Source organism: Camelus dromedarius, chromosome 14 (genome assembly GCF_036321535.1).
Source record: "Camelus dromedarius isolate mCamDro1 chromosome 14, mCamDro1.pat, whole genome shotgun sequence".
NCBI classification, from domain to species: Eukaryota; Metazoa; Chordata; class Mammalia; order Artiodactyla; family Camelidae; genus Camelus; species Camelus dromedarius.
In genome coordinates, this window is record NC_087449.1 from 55,352,982 (window position 1) to 55,363,874 (window position 10,893).

General features: G+C 49.8%; 1 protein-coding gene across 3 annotated transcripts in view; it reads right to left on the reverse strand.

The window, feature by feature from the left end:
* The window catches only part of EPHB2 (EPH receptor B2), a 175,940-nt gene that overhangs the window by 8,436 nt on the left and 156,611 nt on the right, over nucleotides 1-10,893 (reverse strand). Inside the window, exons 7-9 of one of the 3 annotated variants that reach the window (XM_064493944.1) lie at nucleotides 5,622-5,784; nucleotides 3,405-3,513; nucleotides 2,482-2,549 (exon numbers count right to left, since the gene is read on the reverse strand). In XM_064493944.1, coding sequence (XP_064350014.1) covers nucleotides 2,482-2,549; nucleotides 3,405-3,513; nucleotides 5,622-5,784 — 340 coding nt within the window. The remainder of the gene's footprint in view (nucleotides 1-2,481; nucleotides 2,550-3,404; nucleotides 3,514-5,621; nucleotides 5,785-10,893) is intronic. The other 2 variants (XM_064493943.1, XM_064493942.1) reach the window with 2 other exon arrangements.

Sequence of the window (10,893 nt, forward strand, 5' to 3'; positions counted from 1 at the left end):
TCTTATAAGTAGTTTAAAATTATATAAATAAATATTGTTGAAAGTAAAAGTTCTCCAAAACTTTATCTCTCTGAATATAGATTTTTTCCTGGATTTTTTACCTTATTTTATTTACACACACATGCATATTTGTATTTCTGTGGCCACAGGATCCAAAACTTTTAGCAGACTCAGAGGAGCCTAAGACCCTCAAAGAGTTAAGAACTACCATCTTAGACTGTGGGGGCCTGGGAGGAGAGGGGTGAGTGCATGATTTTTTCTTGTTCCTCCCTCCCTGGCACACTGCATAAAACTCTGCACACAACAGATATCAGTGTCTGTAGAATCCAGAAGACAGAGCTAGAAGATGATTAATCCCAGTTACCACTGACTGAGTCCTGTGTGCCCAACACTGTTGGCTCTTTCTATGCATTATCATCTCTTCCACCCAACAACTCTTGGAGGAAGGGATTATTTTTCTCATTTCACACATTAGAAAACTGCAGCTCAGAGAGGCTAGGTAGTCTGTCCATGGCCACACAGCTGGCAAATGGCACAGCCAGGATTTGAACCCAGGTTTGGCAGACTTGAGCCAAGGGCCAGTGCTTTTAATCACCACGCTCACTGCCTCCTGGAGGAAATCCACCCAGATCAGGTCCATGCCTCCTCCTCCTGGATTATTCAGCCATGACTCCTCCTTCTGAGCCAGGGCATCAGCTCCAGAGATGCTCCCATTCTTGCCCAACCCAGTGCCTGGCCTATGGTTCTTAGTGACTGACTTGCCACCTTCCTCCCAACAGAACTGGAGGAAGCCCTTTCGGCTGGGCCAGAATAGGTCAGGAATAGGTCAGCTCAGGGAGCCAAGGAGAAGCATGGCAGGAGCTCAAAGCCTGCTTGGGTGCAGCCAACCAATCAGATGCCGTCCCCAAGCCTTGGCCCGGAGTGCTAGTCAGGAGGGCTCTCTATTGCTTTCAGGACAAAGGCAAATGCCTTCACCTGGCATTCCAAGTGCTCCATGATGGGCCCCACTTATAGCTCCCTGCTCCTCACATGCCAGCACAAGGTCCCAGACATGCCTTACAGTTTCTTGTCTCTGTGCCTTTGTCCATGTGGTTCCCTCCACCTGGAACATCTGTCTTCTTTTGGCATCCAGATCAAATGCCACCTCCTCTGTGAAGCCTGCCTGGATCTCTCCAGTGGAGACTAGTGCTTTCTTCTCAGGCTCCCACAGCTCTGTCTCCACCTTGTATCAGGGTTCCCAGATTCGCAGGCCCACAGCCTCCTGCCACTTTTTTCTGGAACACTTTCCTGCCTGTGAGGGCTGGCTTTCCCTTTTTCCCCTGGGGGACAGAGGCCACGTCTGTCTTGTTCTTCCTAAATCCCAGGGCTTGGCACACAGAGGGTGCTCAATAAATGTTTATTGAAAGAATAATAGCATTACTCACTGACGTGCCCTCCTTTTCTCTCTCCAACCTGTCTGGGGTCAGGAATGCTTTTGAGAATTTGATGAAAGCTATGAATCTGCTCCTGTAAAAGTATTCACGTGTGTGCACACGCCCATGGTCAACATACAATTTTGGAATGTCCAGATGCCCTTGAAGGTCTAGGTGTCCGTGAACCCCAAGTTATAAGCCCTTGCTCTGGAACGTTTTCTCTGGAGTATATGTAGAGGTGACATACAGTAGATGCTTAATAAAAACTTTTTGAATGTTTGGCTTTGAGCACAGCCATTCCTGCTTTGGTGACCCTTTGGTTTCGCCTCACCATTGGTAACACTGCTGGCTCACAGCTGAGCGTGGATGCACCATGTACCAGGCCCCTTCGTGGCACTTCATAGATTTCGACCCAATTAATCCTCCCTAACAATCGTCCCAGGTAAACACTGCTATTAGGCTGAGCCCCATAAAACCATCAGTATTGGCTGCTCCTGACTTACAAAAATGGCAGTTTCATTTGGTCCAACCTAATACTATCCCTCCTTTTTTGATGAAGAAACTGTGGTAGAAGGATGGTTAAATGACCTGCCCAAGGGGTCAGACAGAGGAGTCTATGCTCTGCTTTTCTCTCTGCTTGGCTCTCCTGGAGGGGATACCTGTGCTGGGTGTGTTTGGCACACGTGCCCCAACCCTGGCCTGAGTTAGGATGAGGCAGTGAGGGAAATGCAGGCACTGGGTGGGGGAAGTGGCAGCCCAGAGTCACCAGGGAGGCATGACAGGGGGCCTCCCACCTCCCTTCTGGGGAGTCAGGGAAGGCGTCTCAGAGGGGTTTGTATAGATGAGGCCCGAGGGGAAGTGAGAGCAACACAGGTAGAGAGAAGGGAGAGCACTCCAGGCAGAGGAACAGCCTGGACAAAGGCTGAGAGGTGGGCGTGAGCTCGACACCGTCAGGGAACATTCAGTCTGACTGCAGCAAGGGAGGAGGCAGGGAAAGAAGGCTGGAGAGGTTGTTGGGGAGCTGGTGGTGAAGGGCCCCAGGGTGCTGGCCCCACTGGGGTATACATACTGTGGCCACTGGTGTAGTGCTGCAGCTTGTCCGTGTACTCCGAGTCAGCACGCTCAAAGCCCCGTCTTCTGGAACAAGAGCAAAGGGCTGGAGCCACCTGGAGGAGCCCAGGGAGCTGGGAGCCACAGGAGGTGATAGGGAGAGGGTGGGCTGGTCCTTGAAACCACCCCTGTGCCAGAGGACTCCCTGCCTGCCGCCTTGCCTAGCAGCCTCACCCTTCCTGGCCCCACCCATCCCTTCCCACCTCCCCGAGTTCAGTCCAGGCTCACTATTTTTCCCTTGTCTCCTCTCCAGCTGAGCCCCTTTCAAAGAGCAAAGTCATCTCTGGTTGTGGCTCCTGACTTCTGTCCATCTGACCTTATGCCCTAGTCTGTTCTAAAGTGGGGAACCCTTTACAGAAGAAGGAAGAGTCTGTCTTTGCATTATGCCCAGCAGAAGTCTGGGAACTGGTTCCACCGCCTGCCTTTGCTGTGCTAGCCACTTGGGATGCCTCCCGTCTGTGTCCTCTCTTCTTCTTTCCAGCCCCCTCAGCCAAGGGGAGGGGGGCTTACCCGAGTTCCTCAACTGCTTCTGGCCCTATTCATGAAGGGAGCTCAACAAGCACAGAAAGTGGGATGATCCGTACCCGCTCCCCACCACCCCTTAGGTCTTGGAATCCTGCAGTCTTTCCCTCCCACTGTTCTGAGACGCTCCTTCATGCTGCAGTATTAGTGTCTCCATGTGCCACCTCCTCAAATAGCTGTATGGGTGACGCCAGACCCAGAGGGCGGGCTGTCAACGGTGGCTGTTCAGGTGGTGGAGGGCCACTTATGGTCTCCAGGCCTACCCGAGCCTCTCCTGCCTCCTCGGTTCACAAACACTGTTCAGGGATGGCAGAAGGGATGGACAGCTGGACCTGGACCAGGTTGGAGGGCACTACCCACCTGTTACACACGATGGCAATGACAACCACGGCGATGAGGAAGACCAGGCCGGCCGCCGAGGAGCCAATGATGAGTGGCAGCTTCTCCTGGATGCTTGTCTGGTACTCAGCTGGGGAGAAAGCACAGAGCTGTGTCTTCAGCCTGTCTCGGGGGGTCTTAACCGCCCACACCCCCACCATGCTGGGCCTCCTGGGATCCCCAGGCCCTGTTCCCGCTCCTGACAGAGCACCTGTCTTGCTCAGGTGGAGAACTGGCTGTCACTCCCTCAGAAGTAACCTTGGACAAGTCCATGAACTGCTCCAACCTCAATTTCTCATCTATAAAATGGGCATAATAGTATCTACATCTCAGTGTTAATATAAAAATCAGCAGCAGTGATAAGGTGCCACATATACAGAGGCAGTTAAAACCAGACTCTGAAGCCAAGAACCTGGGTTTGAGTCCCAGTGGTGTCACTTCCTATCTGTGTGATCTTTGGTAAAGTGACTTACCTCTCTGTGGCTCAGTTTCCTTGTCTGTCAGGTGGAGAGAATAATAGTTCCCATCTCATAGGAACATTTTTGCATAAAGCACTTAGAATAACTTATAGCACACAGTGAGCACTCAGTAAATATTAACTGTTACTGTTTTAAAGTGTCAGTCATGGTGCTAAGTGTGTTAAGTATCCTTTGTGATTCTCAGAACAGTCCTATGATGCATTGCCTGTAATTATCCCGTTTTGCAGATCAGGAAACTGAGGCTTAGCAAAACTGACTTGCCTCAGGTCACACAGTTAGAAAGTGACCACTGCTAGCATTTGAACTCAGGAATCTGCTTGACCCAAGGCTATGGGCTTAAATGAGATAATGTATAAAATGCACTCAGCATCAGCCTGGCTCTTAGAAACCACTTGGTACATTCTGAGTGCCATCAATATGTTCATTGTTTAAAAATTTACTACTACTACTCATTGCCTCTGTGACCAGACAGGAGTGTGTTGAAGTCAGGAACTAGGTCATTTCTGGGTTCTTAGTACCAGTGCATATTTGTTGAATTAATAAAGAAAGATCTTGGGGCAGTCCCTCAGCCCCCAGCTCAGTGACACTCATCCAACATGCAAAAGGGCCTAAAGAGGTGAGGAACACTGGCCAGGAGGAAGGGGGTTTTACAGAGAAACTGGGTACTGGAAGAGATGGTGGAGCTGTAAGGGAGGACTTTTGTGATAAGACAAGAATCCAGGGGTCCTGGAGCCTCTGAAATATTTAACCAGGTAAAGGCTGAGGCTCATGCCCAGTGGTTGAAGCTGATGCTAATAGTGGCTGCTGGAGTCTGGTCTTAAGTATTCTGCCCTGGAGTTTGGCTCATTGCTGAAAGGGCCCCCAGACTCACAGCAATGACAGCTATGACCTTACCTACTTTTAGGTGAGCACTAACTACTTGTGACCTAGTGCCGACCCTGTGCTGGGTCCTGTACATTTTTATCCCATAGCCTTACACTAGTTTGATGATGATGAGATAGTTGTTATCACCCCCATTTATGTGAGAAAACTGAGGCTCAGAGAGGTAAGGTCAGTTGCTCAGTGCCACACTAGAGCTGAATCAGCACTGTAATTTCCATCTGTCATGCATCAGAGCCCACATTCTTTAACTATGCTCCTTCTCAAAGATTATTAGAGCAGGAAGGGTGCTTAGAGCCCATGTGGTCCCAGGCTGAGAGACACATAGCACATGGGCTGCAGCCTGCCATTCTCTTGCCTAGGGCAGACATTCCTAACCCATCTCAGCACTTCTGCCTGCTGAGCTCAAATGTGGCTTCAGAATTCTTCTCAATCCAACTGCAAAACACTCGAATAGTATATGGATAAAATATGTTTGCTTTCTCAGATTGAATATGATCCTTTCATTTTACAGATGAGAAAAAATTGGACCAGGGAATGAAAGGAGCTTGCTCAGAGTGGCTCTGCAAGTTGGCTGAGCCCCCAGGGGTCCTGGGAAAGAACATGATGGTAATGGAGGAGTCCATATACTTTCCAGGCTGCAGAAACAGTGCCTCTGTATATGGTTGTGCAGTTTGTACAGTGCACAAAGGTTCCTACCCAAGAGGGAGGACTGACATCTAGCAGAGGGCGGGGGTCGGGGAGGCTTTTCTCATTTGCACAAAGACACTTGATAGGAATGGTGGCCCTTGTTCTGTCTGTAGAGTCGGGGCCCGCCTTCTGCCCTCTGGGCCCTGCTTACCTTCCGTCATGGTCTGGAAGTACATCTTGCCGCTGTAGCGCCCGTAGCCCGCCACGGTGCGTGCCCGCACCTGGAAGACATAGATGGCGCCGGCTTTGAGGCCCTGCACAGTGACCGTGTTGGTGGGGCTTTTTATGGCTGTGGCGTTGTACTCACTGAGCTCCTGCCGAGGAACAGAGAAAACAGTTAGTGAGGTTGTTGCCCAGAGTCCACTGCCCACTCCTGCCACTCGGGGCAGGTCTGGCTACTGGATAAACATCTGTGGTTCCAAATTCTTCACTCCCTCCCTGTAACAGAATCACACACCTAAACCTTTTGCATATGATTCTGCAACACTTCCCACAAAAGAAGGCAGAGATATTTCTTTGCCTCACGGATGCTGAATTTGTCCTCATGACTTGTTTTGGCTGTTGGAATACTCTAGAGGACCTGGTGCAAGTAGAGGCTTTCTATGTGCTTGTTGATTTGGCCTGGCCTCTTGTGCTTCTGCCATCTGCCATGGGGAGGCTTAACCTGGGTCACAGCTGGTTCCAGAATGAGAAACACGTGGAGAAGACCCTGACCTAACTCCTAGGCTGAAACAGCACCACCTCAGTTGACCCACAGATCCACCCGTGAGCAAGAAAAAGTGCCGCTTGTTGTTCGCCACTGGATTGTTCGAACTGTTTCTTCTGTAGCATCATCTCAACAACAGCTGACTAATACACATATCCTGAGTGGCCACTGTGTGCAAGACTAAACTGTGAGTCCTCAGAGACGTTAGGGAGAGGGCCCACCTTATTCCCTTCTGCACCCTCCTCCCTGCCCCATGCCTCAATGGGTTAAGTAGAAGGAGCCTCGTTTAGCCTCAGCACATTTGAGTGAGGCAAGAATTAAGGCCCAGATGGGGAAAATGATGCTCAAGGTTACATGTGTCAACTGGTGGCTGCTCTGGGATTCAAAACCAGGCTCCTGTGTGGAGCCACCTCTAATATCCATGCCTTGTTCCCTCCTTTGAGAGATGCAGAATGCCGAGCACTGTCCTGGGTGGCCAGAGGAGTCAGGGACAGGACAAAGGTCCAGCTGCTGCCACAGGAATGGAGAAGTGCTTGAGCTGATGCAGGTGCTTGTTCAGGCACCCGTCAGCTACCCAGCAAACCTCCCCCAGACACTGTCTTTGCACTAGGCACCCACAGCAGGTAAAGCGTAGGCCCTGGCCTCCTTGGAGAGCTCAGTTCAGATAGGCAAATAATGTGGACATCTTAACTCTGTGAACCCTTCTGCAGAAAAATGCACACCTGATTGTACATGTTAATCATGTACACAGAGCCCTTGAAAACTCTTACGATAAAACAATTAAATTCAGCATGAGCAATGTTGTTACAGGTAATAATTGTAACTACAATTCTATTATGTAATTGTACAACTACACTGTAATAATGTAATTACAGTGTTACTTTAGTGTGGAGGTTAAGGTCACAAACTGGAGCCAGACTTTCTAGGTTCAGATCCTGACTCTACTACTTACTACCTTTGTGACCTTGGGCAAGTTGCTTAACTTCTCTCTGCCTCCCTTTCTTCATCTGTAAAATGGGGATGATAATAATAGTAGCTACCTCAAAGGGTTGTTTAGAGGATGAAATGAATGAATATGTATAAAATGCTTTTTCATATGGGTAGGGTAAGCACAATGAACTGAGGATCATGTGACCTGGCCTGGGTGGGGGATATTAGATAAAGTCAAGGAAAGCGCCCTGGTTAGTGGGGGGAAATGGAATGGAATCCTAAAGAACAAATAGAAGTCCCCCAGGAGCAGCAGGTGCAAAGGCAAGGAGGTGAGAAAGAGTTTGGGACGTTGGGGCAAGAGAAGGGACTGACCTGCCAGTGCCTCCCCCCTTCTCATACCAGGGGGCAGCAGCAGATAGGAAATCTTTTTTCCTGAGCCAGATTGCCTGCCCCCTCCTCCAGGAAGCCTCCTTGATTTCCCAGCCAGATGTGCCTCTCCTCCTCTGAGCCCTGGAGCACTTCCTGTTGGTGCCACGTTTCAGGGGAGCGATGTGTTTCTGTGACAGCTCCTTGCTCTGGGCCCAGGCTCGTCTTACTCCATTGACTGTGAACCCCAAAGGGAAGGGGTTGTGTTTTGTTCCCCTGTACCAAGCCTGCATGCAGAGGCCTTCCCAGTGGCCACAGGGTGAAGGCCCTATTCCTTAGCCTGGCATTCCAGACTCTCCATGACCCAGCTTTTTCCGGTCTCTCCTGCCACATCCCTGGAAATCCTCCAGGCTCCAGCCATATGCAGTTGCTTCCCTGTTCCCTGGTAGGGCTGCCAGATTTAGAAAAACAAAACAAAACAAAATGGAACAGAATGCTCAGCTCAATCTGAATTTCAGATAAACAATGAATAATTTTTTTAGTATAAGTATGTCCCATGCATTCTTTGAGACATACTTATACTAGAATTTTATTTTCACAAATTCCAATGTAACCTGGTGTCCTACTTTTTATTTGGCAATCTGACTTTCCCTAGACACTCTGAGCCTTTGCAAGGGCTATTGCTCCTGTCTGAAATACCCTTTCCTCACTTGCCTGGCCGTTCTCTACTTATCATTCAAGACTCAGCACAAGTACCACCTCCACTGAGGAGACCTCCGGGATGTCCCAGCCGGAGACTGCAGGTCCATTGTCTCCTCTCCCATCCATTGTTCTGATATACATGTGTGTTCTGTAAAGACTGTGGGTTTCCTGGGGCAAGGACTTTATTTGGTTCATCTCCAGGACCCCCAGGCTAGGCACACAGTCTGTGCTCACTAACTACTGGGAAGATGAATGAATGAATGTTAAAACTGTTGTCTGTGAACCTGGGATGCAGTACCAGAGTTGGCCACTAGGTGCCACCATCCAACGTGGGATGAGCTCAGGCTTGAAAAGGGGATTGGATTCCCCAAGACTGGGTGGGTGCCCTCTTAGAGAGGCTAGAAGTTCTAAGTTCTGATTACATGAGGGAGAGTGGAAGAAACTGCCAGTCGCATAGGTGCCTAGGGAAACTGAGGAACTAACCTGAGTGTATCCCTTCTCTAAAGCCAGGCACAGGACTGAGCAGGGGACTGGAAGTCATTTCAAATGCTAATTCTTCCACTCACTTGCACTGTGTCCTTGGGAAAGACCTTTCACTTCCTGAGCCCCTGTTTTCTATTCTGGAAAATGGAACAACAAATGCCAACCTCTCTGGGTTATTTTGAAGATAAAATTTGATCAGGTAGTGCCAGGCACATTGAAGATGCTCTCGTGCCGTCAATTCCCTTCCCTTCAGTATCTGAATAAGGATTAAGCACCAATGGACTATGGAAAGAAATTTAGTATGAAATCCGCTAGCCCTTAGTTTGAGTCCTTACCCACGGGACCAATGAGGCACTGGGTCTATTTCTTAAGCCCTTTCAGCCTCAGTGTTCTCATCTCTAAAGTAGGGTAACACCACTATATACCACACAGGGTGATTGTGGAGATTTAATAGGAAAAAATGGGCAAAGCTTTTGGCATAGCCTCCAGCACATATAAAGACTTAGTAAACGTTGGCTCTCACCATCCCTGCTATCATCACACTGTGATAGAGTAAACCTTCACCAACGTTCATTAAATAAATGAATACAGGAAAAAGTGAATGAACGAGTAAACAAACCTTTTCACGTAGATACTGCTCCACGGACACTGGGCAACAACCTGAATGCAGCCTGGACTTTCACAGTCCACCCTATCCTCCCCCAACCTTTGCTTCCTCTGCCTGGCATATCCTTCCCTGTTACTTCTGCCAAGGAGAAGTTTCTGTTGAATAAACACATAAATCAACATGGCCTACGAGGGCCCATGGCCATAGGTGGCCTCACAAGTGACTCTTCTTGAGCTCTTGGGGAGCCAAAGGGAGCATGAACCTGTGTGCTTCGGGGCAGCTGCCAAAGGAGGCCACCTCCCCTGGGATGCCAGACCCAGTGGAAGCAGCCAGCCCTGGTCTGGCTAACCACTCATCAGCACCATCCAGAAGTCTTCCAGCAAAGTGGTTGTCAGCTGTGGGGCTCTGGGCAGGCTGGGAAATCCCAGTGGAGCTGGGGGAAGGCCAAATGGAGAGCCCACCTCAAAAGAGCCCTTTCTAAAGAAGGAAAGTTAGAGTGGGAAGGATGGTGGGAGTGGGACCCACGTGGGGCTGCAGGGCTCAGTTTCTGACTTCTCTACCTGGGAGGATCTGGAGCATTCGTTAAAGAAATCAGTTGCAGGCACCAGGAGGAGTCCGTTTTTAGGTAAGAGCCAGCTATGGATTATCAGAAGTCAATCTCACCACTAGCATCCTGGCTGACCCTCCCCAGTGGAGGGGCTGACTCAGGAAGGTAGACATGGTGGCTGGGATGTCACAGCCTCACCTGAGAGCTCAGGGGCAGAACCCACTCCTATTCTCCCTTGCCCCTCTCCTGGTGCTTCCTCCGACACTTTGATCAACTCTTTTTTTCTTGCTCTCCTTAAATCTTGCCATTCTCCTCGATTCTGTGCTTCCACTTCTGTTTTTCCTCTGCACACTCTCCTGTCCGTTCTTGGCTACACCTCCCTAGCCCTGGCAAGCACAGCACCTACACCTGCAAATCACAAGCCCACATCTGCCCCCAGGAAAAGGCATCCCCACCTACTGGGAGTCATCCTTCACACTTCCCTGGTCCCCTAAGTTCCAAAATATTGTCTGAATTTGTCAGCTTCTCACCATCTCTGCTGCCAGCCACCCAACTCCATGCTCCCATCACTTCTCATTGGTGTCCCATGAGAGCCCTGTGCTGGTCTACTGGTGTTTCCAGGACCCCCTTGTAGTCTGTTCTCCATGTGCATAGCAAGCTACAGGAATCTTTTATCTTAGTCAGATCATATCATTCTAGAACCTTCTGATGGCTTCCTGTCATATTCGGTCAATTGAATCCAGACTCCAAAGGGCCGGAAGGCTCACACCCCAACCCTGCCTCCCTCCCTAAGCTCCTCCCCTGCAGATCTCTCCCTTGTTCATGTGGCTCCTGCCACACTTGGCTTCTTTGTTCTCTGAATGCAGCCAGCACATTCCTGCCCCAGGGCCTTTGCGCATGCTGTTCTTGCCGCCTGGAATGACCCTGCTCTCAACACTTGTCTGTCTGATAAACTCCTAACATCTTTTCTGATAAACTCCTAACATCTTTTCAAGGCTTGGCTCAAATGTCACCTAAATAAAGATTTCCTCTCACCCAAGCCAGGATTATGGGCACCTCCTTGCTGCCCCCATGAAAACTTT